The following is a 20,345-nucleotide window of genomic DNA, read 5'->3' as shown; positions in this document are numbered from 1 at the left end:
ACCTATGTTCGGCACGGCCTTAAAATGTGCCGCCAAAGAGGCGTGGGTTGGCTGGATGTAAGAGAAAACTGCTGAGAGAAATTTGAATACCATAAACAGTTATTGATGATGAGCTCTCAATAATGCCGATGGAACTTAAAATAGTTGAAGTAGCAGCGCGTCAAGCAATGATTAATTGAAAGAAGCATCTGTGCATTTAACTTGTACTAAACATAACTCAGCCAAACCTTGAGCTAGCTTTAATCTTTACCCAAACCCTATTTCATCTATATACCAACTCGTATCTATCTTTTTGGCACACATATTTTACTATATTTATTTTTAATATCTAGGCGTTACGATTTTGCTCTCGCTGACCGTGTTCCTCAATATGGTTGCCGAGACAATGCCGGCCACCTCAGATGCCGTGCCTCTGCTAGGTAAGATCTTTATGTTTGCCGATATTTGCTGCTGGTATTGCTTATTCTAAATATATACCTATACCTATGTAATTCTTGTAATATCCTTGTCATATGTATACTAGTGTTATCGCTGTGTCTTCGTTCGATTCTGCTTTTGCGTTCTTTTGTTTACAGTTTTTAGTATCATATTAAAGAGTCTATATATCATAACTCTAAAGTTTCGATTGAAGTTACATTCATATATATTCATATACTCATGCATTTCTAAAACGATTTTAATAACCGAATAAAATCCGATGATTTTATAATATTAAAACTTTGACACACAATTTAAAAATAATAAAAATTATAATCAGCTACTTTTTGAGATTCAAGCAGTTACTTTGGTCTTAAAGTCCGATTATATTGCCAGGCAAAATCGTCTGACTTTAAACTGGCCAAAGCAACTGCGCGCTGGTGTTAAAAAACAAGAGTCTAAAAAACCGTAGAGAAAGAAAAGTAATTAAAAAGCTAATTCGTAGGGCAAATAAATGATGCAATCAATACTTAAAGCCTATACTGAAATTTAAAAGATAAAGATACTTTAAAAATAATACTCGTAAATTTCAGTTATGACACACAAAACACACGAGTTGGTTTGATAAAATGCACACACATTTGAAAACGAGTTACTTGCACGCTATAATCTTTCCTTTTGGGTTGTAATAACAATTAATTAACTTCATTCGAACGATGTACAATTATGTATAGGTTGTTTCTGAACGCAAGATAAATACTGCAATTATTTGAAGCAACACATAAAATCAGTTACAAGTTTTGTAAATCTTTAACGATTTATATAAAGTGTGTTTATAGCAATTAATATTTTTAGTAAAGTATATGAGTATTTATAATATTAAATATGTTTCTCTTAACCAAATGGAAACCTTTAACTTATGCTCCGTTAAAGTAGTAAACGTAGCATTTTACAATTGTTAAGTGTTTATCTATATCCATTAAAATTCATCCTATAAAGGCTTTTAAGAATTCAAAAGATTCCCCTAAGTTGCTTAAGAAACAACCGATACGTAATAAATACAATTTCTTTAAAATTACAACCAATTGAGCTTTAATATTTTCTGCAAAATTCTTTCAAAATTCAAATTGCAAACTTTCATCCAAATTAAATTTGTTCGTATTTCAATTATAATATTAAAATCTCTTCAAATCAAGTACATATATTTGTAAATCTATTGTTCAACTTAAACTATCTAATTCAGTTTCTATGGCGTACATTTTTTTGGGTGTCTAATTCAATATATAACTATTAAAAAATTACGTAAACTTAAAGTTAACTGTGTGTGTGTGTGTTTTTTAAAAGAATATTTTTTTATCAATACAAATAAAACAAATTAAATGTAAAATGATAAGAACAAAGATATTGCATTTCATATAAATACTAACTAAAATATTTGTATATATCTCTGCCTCTTTTTCTTTCTTTCAAAAAACTGTATACCTTTTGCCAACATACTCTAAAATGAATACAAAATATCAAACACTGAATGAATTCTGAAATAATTATGCTACCCTGAACTATGCTCGACACAAAACTAACCAAATCAAACAAAACTAATACAATTATAATAAACCGAAACGAATCCAATCAAAACCATTTGCACCACAACACAATCACACTGAAAACTGTCGATACACACCCAACGATAAACGATAAACTATTTTATATATATATAATATACATATATATAATGATAACACGCCCAACCAACCAACAGGTACATATTTCAATTGCATAATGTTTATGGTAGCTTCATCCGTTGTGTCAACGATTTTAATATTAAATTATCATCATCGAAATGCTGATACGCACGAAATGTCCGAATGGGTAAGTTTTCAAATGGGTCAGTCAACCAAACCAAACCAAACCAAAACCAAAACAAACCAAACTAAACAACAACTCGTATCCAAATCAACTAACAAAACAACAAAACAACTGCAAAATGCGAACCCATCACTTATCATTGCCTCGAGCAGAAGCAGCAGAAATATGAGCAGCAGTAGCAGCAGCGGCACCAATGGGAGCAATTGCCATTTCCAGGACCAAAACAAGCACCTGGCACTGGATTTGCCTCGCCGCTTGCTGCTACCCAAATAGTCCCACATAGTCGCCATGGCATTAGCATTTCTTTCATATGATTTATTTCGCTAGACCCACAAACTAAACAGAGACAACTGCATATATATATATATATAAATACATCTACAATTTTTTCTTCATTTATTTTTTACTTTTTTGTTGCTTTGGTTGGAGAGATGTGCTAAAATAATTTATGTGTTAGTTAGAGCAATGTTTTTGTGTTTCCTCTGTTCACGTGTTATTTAGTTATCAACCCGGTAACTTGTGTTGTATATTACTCATTTGTTATTGTTCTTTCAATGTGTATTTGTTTTTGCTTTAGTACAAAAATGAAGCCACAAACTTGATCAGCAGTTTGAATTTTAAATGTAGAGTCCAACAAAATGGCAAAGTATTACAATTTTGCGGCTAAAAGCCGAATATATTTGGAGTGTTTCCGGCTGAGCGCACCATAGAGTGTATCTTTATATACATAATTAATTCCAAAATCATGTTAAATTCATTAAAATAGCTGTAGAGTACGCTAAAAGCATATTTAAGTAAACAAAGCAGCATTAAACGCGCGATTTAACGATTTGGCGCTCCAATTTGGGTTATGCAAAATTCTAATTCGCAACAATTTTCCGTTATTTGCAAGAACTAATGTGCAGAGGGGGCTGGGATTATATTTAAATCCGTTTTGATATAATAATAGGAGTACGCATATATATATATATATATATATAAATATATATATATACTTAATATGTATCACGCATCATTATCAATTCATAGTTCATGATATCTCGGTGGAACCTCCAAAAAATATAACATACCATGCAAAATGCAATTATTCTAGTTGCTGCACCAAAAGTACATGCATACCCATCCAAATACACACACATGTTTATATATATATATATATATACATATACATATATATATATTAATTGTTGTTATTATGATTGCAATTTTATTGTTGTTCTGCCCCGTTTGTTGTTGTTGTTGTAACACAGTTTTTTGATTTGCGTACACAGAATTATTGTTTTTATGTATTTCGTATATCGTTTTTATAATTGTGTTAATTTAAAGCCTACTTAGAGGCGCTTATGCAAGCTGTTTTTGTTGTTTTAGAACTATACTTGGCCAAAACCCAAAAATATCAGCCGACTCTGACGGAGTCCATGTGTGTGTGACCCAGAAAATAAACGAAACTAAAAACAGAAAAACAGAAAACAAATGAAAAGAAAAAAAAAAGCCTAAAATGTGACTGACGGATGTACAGAGTACAAAATGAATGTTGTAACTAATATGACTAGCCAACATGTCTGCTACGACGAGTACTGAATACGTCTACTATAAAATAATTTATGTAATGAAAAATATCGTAATGTTGATGTTGGGCCCATAATTTTCTTCTTTATATAAGCAAATGCCACTCTCTCTCTCTCTCTCTCTTTCTCTGTACAATCCATCACAGCCTGCCCACTTTTTCCCGCAACGACAACCCATTCACAAACTAACCAAACCAAACCAAACCATCTACCCCATTCACTCTGAGCCCCCTGGCTCGTTTCTAGCCACCAGTAACTAGTTGCACAATGATTTTTTCCTATTTGTACTCTCGTATATTCTAACAGATAAAGGCCCAATTTATTTAACATATGCTGTCACATAATATCGGAAATGTGTAAACTATGTATTTTACTAGTGTAAATAGCTTTCTATGTGTATGTGTATAGAATGTTGAATGTTTGATGTGGTGTGCCTTCGTTATTGGGTGGGTATTATTCAATATGTTTACCATAAAATATGTTTATCTTTCAATTGTACGATTAATTAGCTTCAAAATATGAATAGTCTCTTTTATTAAGCATTAATAGTTAGCATAAGATATTATTCTCGACACTCTGATAAAAGTTGCTAACATAGAGTAACAGGACGCCAGATCTGGAAATAAACAAAATTTAATTTAAAAATAAAATTTTTTTAAAAATTATTATTTTAGAGTAGACAATACTGCAAGCTAAAATATTTTATCGTATCCAAGAAAAACGAGGCTAATTATTTGTTATAATAATAATAATAAAAATAATAATAATAATAATAATAAAAATAATAATAATAATAATAAAAATGGGTATAACAAAACTTATAAAAATAATCTTGAAACCGATAATAATGATGGAAATAATAAATATAATAATAATACTAGTGACAATTATAATAGTTAAAATAATAATACTAGTGACAATAATAATAGTAAAAATAATAATAATAATAATAATAATAATAATAATAATAATAATAATAATAATAATATCAATAATAGGAATAGTAATAATACTATGATAATGAAAATAATAATATAATTCTAGCAATAATACTTCGAATACAAAATAATATTACTTTATTATATAATTTTATTGAGGGTCATTTTATTTTAAAAATTAACTAACCTGAAATTAGTATAGTAGACAATAGTATAGTAGGCTAAAATAAACGCAAAGACTTTTTAAGTTAGAAATTATGTAAATTTGAGCAATCAAAGAAGAAGAATATTGTTATTGAAAGCAATTTCATGACAAGTGCTCGTTTCGCTGACAAAATTAGAATATCAGCAGCCAAGTATAATGCTCGTCTAATTTTCGTATCATGCGCTAGTTTTTTATTTGTGCCAATTGAAAATGGCCGAGACGTCAAGTGGAAAGCAATTTCTGCACATTATTGCCATAGCAAGAAGAGCATAACGGAAAGTTGCAATGCCTTTCTCGGATTGTATGTGTATGTATGTGCGCTCGCGAGTAGTACGTGTGTGTGTGTTTGTGTATGTGTACAGTACATAGGAACAAGTTGTTGGCTCACAAGATGGCTAAGAAAAGGAGCCGCTAAACTGAATGCAGCTCAGTGGAAGTCAATTGGCTTTTAAGAAGTCAGTCACATGAAAAGTTTTCTATTTTTTTGTTCAAGAATGTGGACAGGCGCTTGTGCCGACTCGACATGCAATTGAATTTGGAGCAATTGAAGAAAAGCCCCAAAACGAGACCAACAAACAGACACACATACACTGTGGCAGGCGACAGTTGGCCCAGTTGCAAGAAGTTGTCGTGACACGGGCATGAAAATTGAGCCAATTGGCAACGCAGGTACATTAGAAATGTGCAGCGCTTGGAGCACCATTGCCCCAGCTACCCTCATGTAAACCTAAGTTCTATGTGATAACAACAAATTCATTTGCACAAAATTTGCACAAAGCCAGCGACCAAAAAAAAATAAAGTGAAGGAGAAAACACAGTAGCAGAACACAGCTGTGGTCTGTGGGGCAAGGCCCAAGCGATATATGGTTACCCGAAACCACCTACCTACTCTCAATCCTACTCCTTCTATCCATGTTCTCCGTTGGATCGCATTCAAAACTTTGCATTTGGCTTGCATGCCACGTCCTCAAGCGCATTTCCATGTATCCATCGCTTGTTAGCGAAACCGCCATCGTCAAAGGAGTACAAGACGAGGGAGACAACGGGCTGGGCGGGTCGACTATTCGCTGCAGCAGATGTCACTGTGGCTTGGGTTTGCAAAAATACAAAAAATACAACAACAAAAAAAAGTTGGTTAGTCACAGAATGAAATGCAGCTTAGCATGACAATCGATTCGGTTTTAGCTGTTTCTTTCGATGGTTGCGCTTTGAACTTTAATCAAAAGTAAACAATGTTATGGAATATTTAATAGAAGCATTTACGAGGGGTCTTAACAGTAGATAGATTGTTGGGAATGCAAGAATTTGTATCTATGCTTGTGCTCTTATTGTTTGCTGAGCCACAGCTTAAATCAAATAATATCCAGGTAGATAAGAAAAATGGTGTTATTAAGATTGTTATAAAGCATTAAAAAATTGCCCAGAAGTGTGCAATTTATTTTTGGAAACTATCCGCTTGTATATCTAGAAAATAATATATATGAAATCTATTTAATATATGATGCAAAATTTCTATGAATTGAATCAATATGAAAGCTTTTGGAGAATACCCAAGTGGAGAATTTTGAGAATTTATCTTTATTAATTATGTATAAATTGTATTCAAGGAATTGTGTTTAGTTAACCAAAATGAACTTAAAGCTTAAAGTAAACAATATAGATACTTACTATTTAGTTAGAAATATGTCGAAAAATTATTCAACAACTTATTATTACTCAAAAATATAATGAATTTTTAAATAATATACCAAAATATTTATTTATTTTATTATCAAGCAATATTGATAAATATTTAAAAACAACCACTTATATATGTATTTTAAAAAATGTATAATTAATTTGTTTGCCAAACTTGTTGCATTAAAAAAGAGCAGACACCCCATATACAATTCCCCACGCATGTATAGATCAAATGTGAATAAATGTCTATATGAGTATGAGTGTGATTATTTGAGTTGTTTGAGTTATTTGAGTGCGTGTGAGTGTTGTGCTTATTTATAGCTATCAACGAGTAGAGCTAAGCAGCAAAAAGCTTCTAAATATGTATCTGTGTGTGTATTTATGTGGGTCTCAGCCTTATATAATACAAAATTGTTATCAATGTTTTCTTTTATTATTGTTGTCATTGTCGTTGTTGTTGCTGTTGTTGTTATTATCGTTGTCGTTGTTGCTGTGACGTGTTTATTGTAAATGATAAATTTTGCATGCAACATAGCTATAAATAAGCGGCAGAGCAACAGAGGAAAGGCATAAATATTATTATAGCTAAGTGTAACACCACGTTACCCAACACTAAACCGACACTATTCACACTGGGAGGCAAACAACACTGACAACAACCACTGTGCTCTCGATGGGGGAATATATGTTGTTTTAGTTGTAATCAAAATCAAATATAAATCATAAATGTGTGGCAAGTGTGTGTGTGTGTGTGTGTGTCCTTGCCTTTGTTCATGGCAAAGCGCAATAAATCCTTACCTGCCCAGTTAAGTATGCCACACATTTGGTCAGACACACACACACACCAACACACGTGCCACACTAGCGCACAGCTCATCACACGCCAAACCTGAAATACTCGTTTTACACGCATTTGGAGTCGAGTTCATCTCTGCCGTACGTCTACTAAACGTTTCAATTTACACCTGCTGCTGCTTCTGCCACCTTGCCACCGCATATAGATACGCATCGTATTTTTATGCTGGCTGCCATGGATATTGCGCATGAGTCGACCGGGACGACCGCTGATATTGGAATTCCCGACAACGCCCTGTTCGGATACCTCATCCGAGCGCAAGCATCAGATACTATCCGATGTTGAGCTGAAAGAGCGGTACTATATACTATTCTATCATGTCATGCAATTCTGTACTTAATTCAATTATTTATCGATATGCTAAATATAATCTCTTTTTGAAGCTCCTCAAAGTCGCTGCTGGCCAATGTGCTCGACATTGATGATGACTTTCGGCACAATTGTCGCCCCATGACGCCCGGCGGAACACTGCCACACAATCCGGCATTCTATCGCACGGTTTATGGGTAACAACAACAACAACTACACACACACACACCCACACATACAGACAGACATACAGTCAGACAGACAGACAAAAGCACCCCTACAGGCTAATCACATTTTAGTGGTCTACCAATAAACTCCGCTTCTCACCGCAAACCCCTTTTTTATTGCAGGCAAGGCGACGATGGCAGCATTGGGCCAATTGGCAGCACACGAATGCCCGATGCGGTCACACATCATACGTGCATCAAATCATCAACAGAATATGAATTAGGTTTAATCTTAAAGGAAATTCGCTTTATTACTGATCAGGTAAGTGCTGTCGTTGTCAACGACCCAAAGAACTACATAGTCTACGTTTGGATTAATCATATTTTGATTAACTTCACCTAAACTTATCTGAGAAGCTTACTTGTGACAGTGCAGGCAGAAGAAGATTTAATACCTTTGTAGACATTTGCCATACGGCTTATAGGGCTCAGAAAATTAGAAATAAATATATATATATCCACTAAGCATTGAAAATAATTTAAAGGAACAGGGTTTGAACCACTGTATCGGCACGTGAATATAGAAAGCCGTATCTCAAAGTTAGTTATAGGTTAGACACGTTAATTGAACAATCAGCATTTTATATTGGCATATGTGTTGTATGCTCTCCAGTCCAGGCAGTTTATATGTGTGTCCGAAAGAAACAAATCTCACTATTCCATTTTATATGTAGGTTGTTTTTTGAAGACTATTTTCTACAAATTTGTTCAGTTTGCAGCTTACTTTTGTAAGGGTAGAATTTAATATCAATAGCAATAATTAAAAAAAGATCAGAAAATGTATTTAATATAAATAAATAATTTACAATAACTTTCATTTTCTTTTATTGTCTAATTTCTAATTTAAGTTTGATTGCATGCTTAACTCTAAGTCCCTAAAATTGATTTTTATGTACACCAATCCCACAAGTTGAAACCTTGAAACCAACCTTTATTGCACCATAATTTAAAATAATATATATTTGATATATAAACCATAGTTTAGCTGCGTTTATAAAAGCTCGATTAATTAGTTAAAACTATTACGAAATTATTTTTCCTTCTATTTTTCTCCAAATTTCCATAAAAATTTAAAAACCAATCAAATTTATAATGATAATAATATAATGCTACACGAAACATTGTTAAAACTGTTAAATTGCAATTATGTAGCTACGTAAAGAGGACGAGGACAATGACATTGCCAATGATTGGAAATTTGCAGCTATGGTCGTTGACAGACTGTGCCTTATCATATTCACAATGTTCACAATATTAGCCACAATAGCTGTACTACTATCAGCACCACATATTATTGTCTCGTAGCCATATGGGCGAGGTGGTTATTGTTATTGGTTTTATTATAAAATCAATTTGTTAATTATTAAATTAATAACGAAACTTTTTAAGTAAATCTAAAAACATTTAAAAAAAACCAAAATCTAAAAAAGCCAACAAAAAAAGAGAAAAAACACTTATAAAAACCATTGACTAAATAATACCAAGAAAAAACCAAAAAAAAAAAGCATAAAAAACAATAATTTAAACACAAAATGAAACTCGTTTAAACAAATCTTTAAAAATCCCAAAACACAAAAGAGACTTAAAAAAAACATGAACTAAATTTGTTTACATATTTTAAATTCCAAAATAAAACTAAAAATAACCCTTAACCCATAAACAACATTTCCAACCCGCAAATCCCAAACCAAGTAATTAAGTTTCTTCCATTTAGTATATTTAGAAAACTAAAAAAAAAAAACAAAAAAATGAAAGACAAGTAAGACACGGGTATATTTTCTTTAAAGATTTGTATATTTTACACTTTAGGGGCAAATTTTCACAAAACAGATGAAAAATTTTCCAAGTTTTTGTGGTAAACTTCAAAGAAATTGCAGTATTACATAAAAATGTTTCGAAGACTTCGATTGTATACGCTCAATTTCATTTGATAGTATTGAGCTTTATAAAGGGAAATACATAGTAGAAATTAAATGGATCCAAATGGTAGGCGAAACCCAACGTTTTTTTATGCTGGTTCTCCAGCAAGATTATTAGAAGTACTGAGTCCAAGCAAACCAAAAAACCAAAAAATAAAAACTTCTTGAGCATATTATTCAAGTCAGTTTATGTAGCTTTTCCAGGTTCAGATTTTTCTCATAAGAACATCAATTCCAAATAAATAAATAAAAATACAAAACAAAATAAAAAACTTAAGGAATTGCATGATTTAAGAACATAAGATTAGAATCCCATACTTAGAACAAACTGCATTTCTAAACAGAACCAATATGACGACCTACATATCCAAACATTTGTACGTAAACGCCTCTAAATCCCCCTAAACCCCCACCCCTAAATCCCTAACAAAAAAAAAGCAATTTATTTTCAACTCAAAAACCGAACAATAAAACAAAACCCTATCCCAAAGCTAAAAGCAATACAAAACCAATAGAATAACCCATCCATCGAATTGAAAATCTAATCCCAATTGGAATTACAAAATTTAATCAAATAGACCAAAACGAGCAGTGTATAAAAAATACTGAAATTCTTTACTCAGTGTATTAAGAAACATTACAAAAAAAAAAAAAAAAAATACCTAGCCCAGGATGTGCACAGCAAATGAAATGCAATCGACTGCATTACATTTGAATGTGAACGGCAAAGCAAATTGATTGAGCATCAAAAAAGGCGTACTTGATAAATTAAATGGTTGCGAGCAATAATATCTGCGTGTTGATGAATTGCATGATTTTTTGGTGATGCAAACAATGATCGATCGATCTATTGCCTAAGGTACGAGCCTCGAGGCAAAAGTTCGCTCTTTCATTGCATTGAGAACAGCGAATGTATCTAAACTGTACACAAATTAACAACTTTCGGTATTCTTTCTTCTATTTAAATTTCATTTTCTGATTCGTTATTATTTTTATGTTAAAAAAATAAAATTAAACCTAAATAAAATAAATACGGAATACTGAAATTTGGTACAAACACCAAAATGCATACAAAGCGATTCAACACCTTTCTACAACAACAAAAATACCAACAAAATACCATAGAATACTGACAAATTACATAAGAATATACCAATAACAATGAACATCAAAGAACACAAAACATGTCCGGTGCATGGCAAATTAAGTGCTTTGCTTCAGTATTGCGAGGACAACAACATACAAGAGAGCTTTATACCTAGGTGCACACATATATATATATATATATATATATATATATATATATATATATATATATACATATATATATATAGATCACAAATGATGAAAGCCAGATACAAAATTCACGAGTCTTCTGCTTCACACACACACACGAACATACTCAATTAGAAGCTGATGTTGCCACACAAGATTCACAGATTCACGATCTTGTCGTATGTTACTGTCCACAAACTAGCCAAGCACACAATTTCTATACATAACGAAAAAAAACAATTCAACACGTTAGCTACAGAAAATCTTAAAAATTACAAGCTGCATGTGAGTCAGGCGAGAGTCTGGAATGGTATGAAATATATATAAATACATATATATATACCAAATCCGGGTTACTCAAATGCTTCGACATGCCTAAAACAGAATTTAACTTCGATATATGTTAAAATTTCACAACTTTAACATTTTACTTTTATGATTTTTAAGTTACAGCAATTCTGCTTCTAATTGTAAATCTTGTGCATTGAAAACAATCAGAATTTTTCTTTGAATATAAAAAAAAATTAAAGCAAAAAACAAGAACAACAACTACAAAAACAAAAACAACATTAACCGTAAAAGCAAATACATACATTTGCATATATAAATAAATAAAAATAAAATTACCAAAAGCGAACAAAACAAACAAAAATACAAAAAATAAAACAAGAGACAAGAAGAGAAGAAATGTCATATGTTTAAACTTAGCTTAACAAATTACACATCACAAATAAATCATTAAAAATAATTAAGATTCTATCAAAGGGCTCAAGAACAAAAACCAACAAAACATAAGGCAATAGTTTTTCTCGTATATTGAGTGAATGACTAGAATTCCAGCAAAGGGGCAATGTTTTATAAACCTCTTAAGTTTTTTAATTCCATTTTATTTTTGCATATTTTATTTTTAAATAATTTTCAAATTTTTTAAAATCTTTATAAATCACTTTTGATACATTTTATAAGCAAATACAATTTCGAAACTCTACAAAACTTTAATTTACATTTATCTTTCGGTTTTTACCAATACGAGTGCACTTTATTTTGGAACAGATTTTGAAATCGTAGTGTTTTTTAAGAATGTCGAAATTTGTGGGACAGCTTAGTAAAGTTAAGCTTTAGCTTTTGATATAACAACAACAACAAAACAAAAACCAAAGTAACTGAAATCTTATCTTTGCGAGAAATATACTTCATATATTTCTATGTATATTGATAAAAGGTGAAAGCATATATTTTACTTTTAAGTTCTATCGCAATTCAAAAATGAGTTTTTCACAATTATTATTTTTTGTACCCAAAACAATTTGCTATTGAATGGCACACAAAGATTACGATCCTTATACATAAGAATAATAAAAATAATAATAGAAGAGAACAGAGAGAGAGAGAAGAAAAAAAGCAAACAAGCTGCCATCATGAAAAATAATAACAATAATTAATTTTAATATTTTATAACATTTTCCATGATTTGAGCTCATTTTTAGTATCTGAACGCAGCTGAGAATAAATCTAAATAAAAACAAATAATAAAAAAAAAAAAAAAACTAAAACAATTGTAATTGAGAATACACCAACAAAGTAAGGCTTAGCAATCGATAAAGGGATTACACGCAAATCTTATCAATCGACAGAAACAAAAACAAAAACAAAGAAACAGACCGATTGTAACTAAGCATAAGCAATTTTTAAACAGTCAGCAAATAGATTTAAACTAAACCATAAATAATTGAAAGACAGCCCCAGCTCTGTGCAAGGACGAACCCAAGTAAAATATATAAATATAAATACAGAAACTGCACCCGAGAAGATGAGAACGCTAAGAAGCTTAAGCAGGCAGTTCAAGAGATTAATACTACATATAAGAAAATAAAAACAATATAAATACATTTCTAGTACATAAAGAAAACTGTTTGGAAAACGTTTCTTTCGTCATGCATACATATATGCGTATATATAGTGTGTATCTATATATACATATATATGCTATATATATATAATTATATATATACATTTCTTTTTTACACTGAAAGCAAATATATGTATGTATATACATATATATAAACTTAGCGTACTATGTAATAATGCAAAAATATTTAAAAGCAAATGATGAAACTTTTTCCTAAAAACTAGTTGCATTTAAATGAATTTTAAAAAAACAATATACATAAAAGTATATATTTATTAAAAGAAAAAAATGAAATGCTCCTTTCTCTACTAATACAACATAAATAAAAACAACTTTAATATAATATTTAATTAGACATTAAAAATAGTCAAAAGTGAAAAAGAAACAAAAAAGAAAACAAGTCAAGCGGACAAGCAGAAATCGTAAACTAGAAAATATTAAAATAAACTTAATTTTTAAAAATGAGAAAACCAACAAAAAAAAAAAGAAAATGCGCTGATTTTTTATGTCGTTATTAGTATTTAAATTTAAATAATTGCATAAAAAAACAAAAACAAAACAAAAAAAATTAAAGCAAAACCAGAATTAAAAAATAAAAAAAAAAACAAACACATAAAATAATAAATTAGAAAAATTGAAATTGGTCATTTTGACCTGAATAGTATATTATAGAAATAATAATAATAAATAAAAAACAAAAAAATTGAAAGGCAAAAACCCCAAGAAAAACAATTGTAAAATTTTAATTATTATTATTCAATAATAAAAATACAAAAAGAAACATTTTGACAGAAATACCAGAAGAAAAAAAAGTAAAAACAACAGTTAAGCTGATGGTCAACAATTCTTATTGGTAAAACACGTTTTTCCATTCCCGATCAGCTAGAGCAACAACCCGAAGGATTGTAAGGATTGCTGCAGGTCCTCGACCCCGACTCCAGTGGAAAGGTAATTGCCGTGACGTTAGGTTAAGTATATGTAAGATCTATGCAATGTATTATAAACACCGCCGGAACTGTTTAATGTAAATATTGTTTAGTTAACTAACATTCATGATTCATTGCAAGAACACTAATCGCAAATGATTGTGACAAAAACTCGATCATATAATTTTATTATTTTTAAAACTCATGTAATCATCTATTTGAACAACAATCAATACATTGTAAAAATTAAAACTTAGTTTTATAATAATCAATATACATATAACAAACAATGCAAACATAAACAACAACAAATTAAAATATCATAGTGAAATATCTATGAAATATTTATATTCAAAGTGGTAAAATTTCACATCAGGTCACAACTGGTCTTGATGTCATATTCAGATTCAATCAAAAGTAAATTTTACCCAAAAAAAATTCTGATGTCACGCGCAGTTTGTCAACAAAACCAGCTGAAAGAAATTTTTAAAACCCATGTCCTTCCTTTACAATTTTCTCATAACAGCCATAAAACAAAATAAATAATAAACAAACAAAAAATATGGTATTTATCAAGCAAACCTGACAAAAAGCGGATGCTGCGTGTATGTATAAAAGTAAACTTTAACTATATATATCTTCCAACCTACAAGTTGACAATCTGTTTTAAATCGAAATAACTTTCCTATATAGTATATTATCCACTATTTCGGCATGATTTCTCTACTTATTCCTGCTACTTACTTCCAATTCCACTATCACTATTAGAAACAATACTCAAACAAATTCTTTATCCAACAATAATAAACATATATATTTTTCATAAATACGCACCTAGATTTGCATTTATCTACCATTTATATTGCATGCGAAAATCACCTCAATTATATCCTCCTTAGCCAATAACATTATGAGAAAAAACTAATACCAAATAAATTACTTTTCCTATGCTTTATGGCATGCGGTGAACGGCAAGAGGTGAGCATAACAATAATCTTATTGTAAAAAACACTAGTCAAGTGTATTAATTATATTTTTTACTATTTCTTACATTGCTAATGTTTAAGGATTAAGGATGGATTTAACAAACTACTAATACGGGAAGAGAGGAAACAAGATTCTTCAAAAACTATAGTCTATAAATATTTTGTTTTACAATTTAAAAACTAACAAAAACTGTGCATTTATATAAATAAATTTTATAACGTTTCAAGAGTGTGTTTTTCAACTTAAGGAATCGGGCTACTAATTTATGTTATATTAATTCAAAGAACAATTCGTCAAGAGTGGAGTCAGAGATAGTGAGGAGCAGGCACAATCGTCTATCGATATAAGGTATCGCAGCTCCACAGTCAAGCCCAAGTGCCATTGAGTAATAAATAGAAGGAGATGAAAAGTCACTCTGAGCTTTTTTTACCGTTTTTAAGTTCATGCGTGGTGGATTGGGTTGGTCTGCAAACACAAAGCTCACTTACCATAGGAAGCAACAACAAATCTTCTTTTTTTTGTCGCCCGTCTTGGTCATCGAGATGCTTATGCGAGATGTCGAGGTCATAGGAAACTCAGTGCAAAGAAAAGGGACACATAATCTCTCTGTATTTTTTGCTGGTTTCTCTGTCGTTCCTACAATGCAGCGCGTAGACACGAGAACAACACAATTTGGGTTCTATTATTGTTGTTGCAGAGCCGAGTCCCGGCACAAGTAGGTAGAAAATTGAAATGCCAACAGGCCATGGCATTCAAATCAAATTTTTTTTTTTTTTTTTTTTTGTATCTATATTTTGTTTATTAAGAAATCTGGTATCCTGTTACTCTATGTTAGCAACTTTTATCAGAGTGACATAATTACTTAGCTTAGCGATGATTGTGGTTTTACAATTAGTTTTACAATTAGGTTAACAGATTACAGAAACATATTTTGATGTAATTAACGAAGCTTGTCACCTATACATAACGATCGATTAGGTCGGTTGGGTAGGTCCTCTTCAGTCGCCTTCTTCTTCGCCTCCTTAGCAGGCTCCTCGCCAGGATGTTTGGATGATTGTGGAGCTTTGTTGAGTAGCTCGCTGCTTGCCTGTTGACTACGTCGCCCACCATTGGAACCTTGAGGTCCTTGGCGATGTCGCGTGTGCGAATATACCATTCGGCTCCAGTTATTTTGCGCAGGGTTTTGGCCTGAATGATGCGAATTTTGTTCAGGTGTGTTTTTGCAGCTATACCGTAAACTTGAAGCCCGTAACGCCACACTGGGGCAAGGATTACCTTGTAGATTAGGACCTTGTTTCGGAGCGAGAGTTTGTTTTTGGAGTTGAGGAGCCAGCTCATTCGCCTTATCTTAGATTTGATGTTGCTCGTTACTGCAGAGACGTGCTTACTAAATGTAAGTCGTCTGTCGAGAGTGACACCTAGGTACTTGTGTTGACGATATTGCTCTAGAAGCTCACCATGAAGAAAAAGTCCGGGGCATGAGTCCTTGCGTAGAGTGTGGGTAACCGTGGCGCATTTTCCAGGGTTCACTGCGATGTTCCATCTACAAGCCCAGTTTTCAAATCGCTTGAGGTATTCCTGCAAGAGGTCAGTTGCCACGTACACACATTTGTTTTTTGCAAGGATTGCCGTGTCGTCAGCAAACGTGGCCACCAGAAGGTCCTGCCGATCATTCCGTCTGCTTGCATTTGCTGTGGGCATGTCATGTGTAAACAGGCTATATAGCGTGGGACCCAAGACGCTGCCTTGTGGAACGCCCGCTTTTATGCGTTTGGTTTGAGAGGCTACTCCATCCTGCACCACTTGAAAGGTTCTCTCAGTTAGGAAGCTCGCAATGGTGCTAAATAGCTGCGGATTCAATTTGTCCTTTATCTTGGAGAGGAGTCCTGCGTGCCACACCCGGTCGAAGGCTTCTTGGATGTCGAGGTATGCTGCCACCACATACTCTTTCCTGTGAAAGCCGTCCAAAATATAATTTGTGACCCGATGTAGTTGCTCAGGGGTACCGTGTTTGAGTCGAAACCCAAACTGGAACTTCGGGATCAAGCGTTTTATTTCGGGGGTATCCAGGACCCTTCTGAGGATGCACCTTTCCAGAATCTTACCAAAGGCAGGCAGGAGGCTGATGGGGCGATAGGATCCCAGTTGATTAGGGGGCTTTCCGCTCTTGTGCAACATGATTATATGTGCCTTCTTCCAAGCCACTGGAAAGTAACCTAGCCGAAGAGCTGCATTAAAAATGGCGACGAGAAAAAGCACCGCCTTGTATGGCAGTAGCTTGATTGTCTGGTTGTCCAACCGATCTTCCCCAGGGGCTTTGCTGCTTTTTAATCTCTTCATCTCCTGCTCTACTTCTTGGAAGGTGATTGGCGATACAGGGAGTGACATTTGGAGTGGCGCCTCCAGGATTTGCGCGACTCGCTGTATCCTTCCATGCGATGCGGTCTCAAACGGCTTGAAGCGCTCCTCCAGGTTGCAGGCAAAGGCTTCGGCTCTGTCCATTGGTGATCTGGCCCAGGTGTCATCGGGAAGTCGAACGGGGAACTTTGGCGCAGCTTGCCGCTTGTATCGACTGCTAAGTTTCCACAGCGCGAATTTGGAGCTCTCGTCTGCCGTTGCTTCCTCCAGCATGGTGTCTGTGGCATTTCTTTTCGAGATAATCAGCTCCTTCCTGACCCTGTTAGCAATACGACGATAGATCCTGTCAATCGTGGGGTCCTGGGTACGGACATACTCCCTCCTCAGTCGCTTTTTTAGGGCGAGAAGACCTTCCAATATGGGGGAAAACGTCCTTGGCCGCTGGCTTGTAGGGGCTGAGTAGATATGTGCGGGCGCAGCGTTGGCGGCTGCGGCATGTACTTGGTTCAAATCAAAGGGTTACAACATCATATATTATGACATCACATTTAATAGAATTTTGTTCCTTGCGTTGTTTAGTATTTATTTCTACCTTTAATAAATAGATTCAAATAATTTTTTAAAAGGACTTATAATACTAAATTTTTTTTAAACCTACTAATTTACTGTACGCAACGATCTCACATAAAAAGCCTTAAAATGTTACAAACTTTCAAATTCATATACATCCCTTGGGTTGGCTGACAAATGCAGACAGACTTGCACCTAAATGTGTGAGTTGAGACACATATGCCAACAAATGTCGTAGATACCATTATTTATAGTAATAGTGTATGTTTAAAAAAAAAGATTATTGATTGTGCCAATAGTTGCACAGTAAACACGGAATTATATTTTTCTCGGACATTAGATAAAAATTAGTATATAAGAAGGTTAGTTTTCTTTGGTTATGGCTCTGATCGATAGTTAAAATGCCCTATTTTGAGGAAGGGTGTTTTGCTGGTCAAAAAATGAAAAATTATCAAAATCTGGCTGCTTGCAAGTTGAAAGCGAGTGGAGAAGAAGAAGGCATGACTTTGTGACTTTGCAAATCACATTCATAGCAGTGCTAAGAAAAACCAACAATGAGTTAGAAGAGTGCAGTAGCTTAGATCATACGCAGTAGCCTAAAACAAACCAGTAAGAGGTTCTCGTCGGGAGCTCCCGACTAGGGGATACCCTGAACCCTCTTCGTCCAACACCAAATGCAAATATATATACTATTCTAGAAGCTACATGTCAAGTTTGGTGACTATAGCTCTTATAATTTACCAAAATTGATCTAAAAATAGGATGTCGATATCGATTTGTATCGATTGCTTGGGAACGGAGTAAGTTATCGATTATCGGAAACAACCTCAATCTGCGCATGGACTAGGAGGACCTACACCTAAAATTTCAGTCTCTAGCTCTTATAATTTCTAAGATCTTTGCGTTCATACATACAGACGGACGGACGGACGGACAGACAGACGGACATGGCTAAATCGACTCGACTGCTGATGCTGATTTAGAATATATACACTTTATAGGGTCGCATAATACATTAAACCCTCTTTACCCATTTTCAATGGGTTTGTGGTATAAAAGTGATAGCAAGGACTGAAAATTTTCTTGTCAGTTTTTTTCTTTGTCGTGTCGTTTGTTTTGATTATGGCTGTTGTGGGCTCGTATAGAAACTGTTCTGAAGTTGTCTGAATTTTTGGGCAACGGCAGAAGTAGCTTTAGACAGCCGGATCTTCTGTTTGCAACCTGGGTATTTCGCTCTTTGAAGAAGAGCTTTTGATCCAAAAGACCTCAAATTTTTATCTATTATAACCAAATGGTCCAAGTGGTTGCTGAATTTTCACGCCGACGACTTCAAGCAGGACTCATTTGGCGCCTATCACACGAGTCCTTTTTGCGCTGCGCGAAAGCGGAGCCAACTTCGCCTTGCGCAATTCTGGTGTATGCCTTGAACTTGGCTGCTCGAAAAATAATGTCTAGCATGAAGTTGGCTGCGCGTGTGTGCTGCTTAAAGCTTTATTATAGACACGAACCATTGACAAATATAGTGGGGAAGCAAACCCAGTATTTTCGTCCTGCACTGCTTCAGAAACCAATATTATTTTGCTACTTTTTTAAATCAAAATAATATTCGAAGCAAGCTCTAAGAAAGAGAAAGATTATTTGCTCAATATTCTAAGTAAGTGTGCTTCCAAGTCATTGTTTGTGAAAAAAAGTGTATTATATCGAATATTTATGTTCGTATTATTGCAGGTTTTGCGCCAGAGCGATTCAATACATACTACACTATAACAACATGTTCAGAAGGCAAATTTAAAGAGGATATTTAATCGCCAGTTTGCAACCCTGAGTTTACGCAAGTTTTCTTGTAAGTATATATTTATCCATACTAAATTAAATATACCCTTTCATTTTTCCAAGTGGAACGCAATAATAATGCGATTTCCCCCTATATTGTGGGCTTTATCAATATTCCGATTTTTGATAAAGCCATGTCCACCTATCTCAGTTCTTAAGCTCAGACATAAATCCTGTAAGCCATATATCCATATGAGTGTCCGCTGAATCAGACAATTATATTGAAAATCCCTTTAGAATATTCAATATATCTTGACCAAACTCACTTGTTACCAGCTTTAATCTTTTTTCTTTTTCTAACATTTGAACATCGTATTATCGACATCAGACTCTATATCGTATTTTGTAAGAGGGTCGAACTCGTGAAAATTGAGTTTAGTTTAAGAATATTGTTTAATTTTTAGGATTTTTCAACCAAACTTGGCATTTTTTTATGTTGACTATGTATAAAGATATTTGTATAACCGGACAACAAGACCGTATAGCTCTTATCGCAAAAAAA

The 20,345-nt window shown here is 33.4% G+C and overlaps 1 protein-coding gene across 1 annotated transcript in view; it reads left to right on the top strand.

Annotated features, from left to right (window-relative positions):
* LOC115769196 (neuronal acetylcholine receptor subunit alpha-7) overlaps positions 1-9,392 on the top strand; it is a 39,500-nt gene extending 30,108 nt beyond the window's left edge. The window contains exons 6-11 of the mRNA XM_030713900.1: positions 333-419; positions 2,177-2,286; positions 7,676-7,827; positions 7,914-8,036; positions 8,190-8,328; positions 9,219-9,392. Of these exons, the coding sequence (XP_030569760.1) occupies positions 333-419; positions 2,177-2,286; positions 7,676-7,827; positions 7,914-8,036; positions 8,190-8,328; positions 9,219-9,371 (764 nt within the window). The 3' untranslated portion in view covers positions 9,372-9,392. The remainder of the gene's footprint in view (positions 1-332; positions 420-2,176; positions 2,287-7,675; positions 7,828-7,913; positions 8,037-8,189; positions 8,329-9,218) is intronic.
* Positions 9,393-20,345: the final 10,953 nt, after the last annotated feature.

The sequence above is a fragment of the Drosophila novamexicana genome, unplaced genomic scaffold (assembly GCF_003285875.2).
Source record: "Drosophila novamexicana strain 15010-1031.04,08,12 unplaced genomic scaffold, DnovRS2.1 tig00004549-arrow-arrow-pilon, whole genome shotgun sequence".
Taxonomy (NCBI): Eukaryota; Metazoa; Arthropoda; class Insecta; order Diptera; family Drosophilidae; genus Drosophila; species Drosophila novamexicana.
Note: the sequence above shows the minus strand (reverse complement) of the source record. Positions and strands in the feature narration are given on the sequence as shown.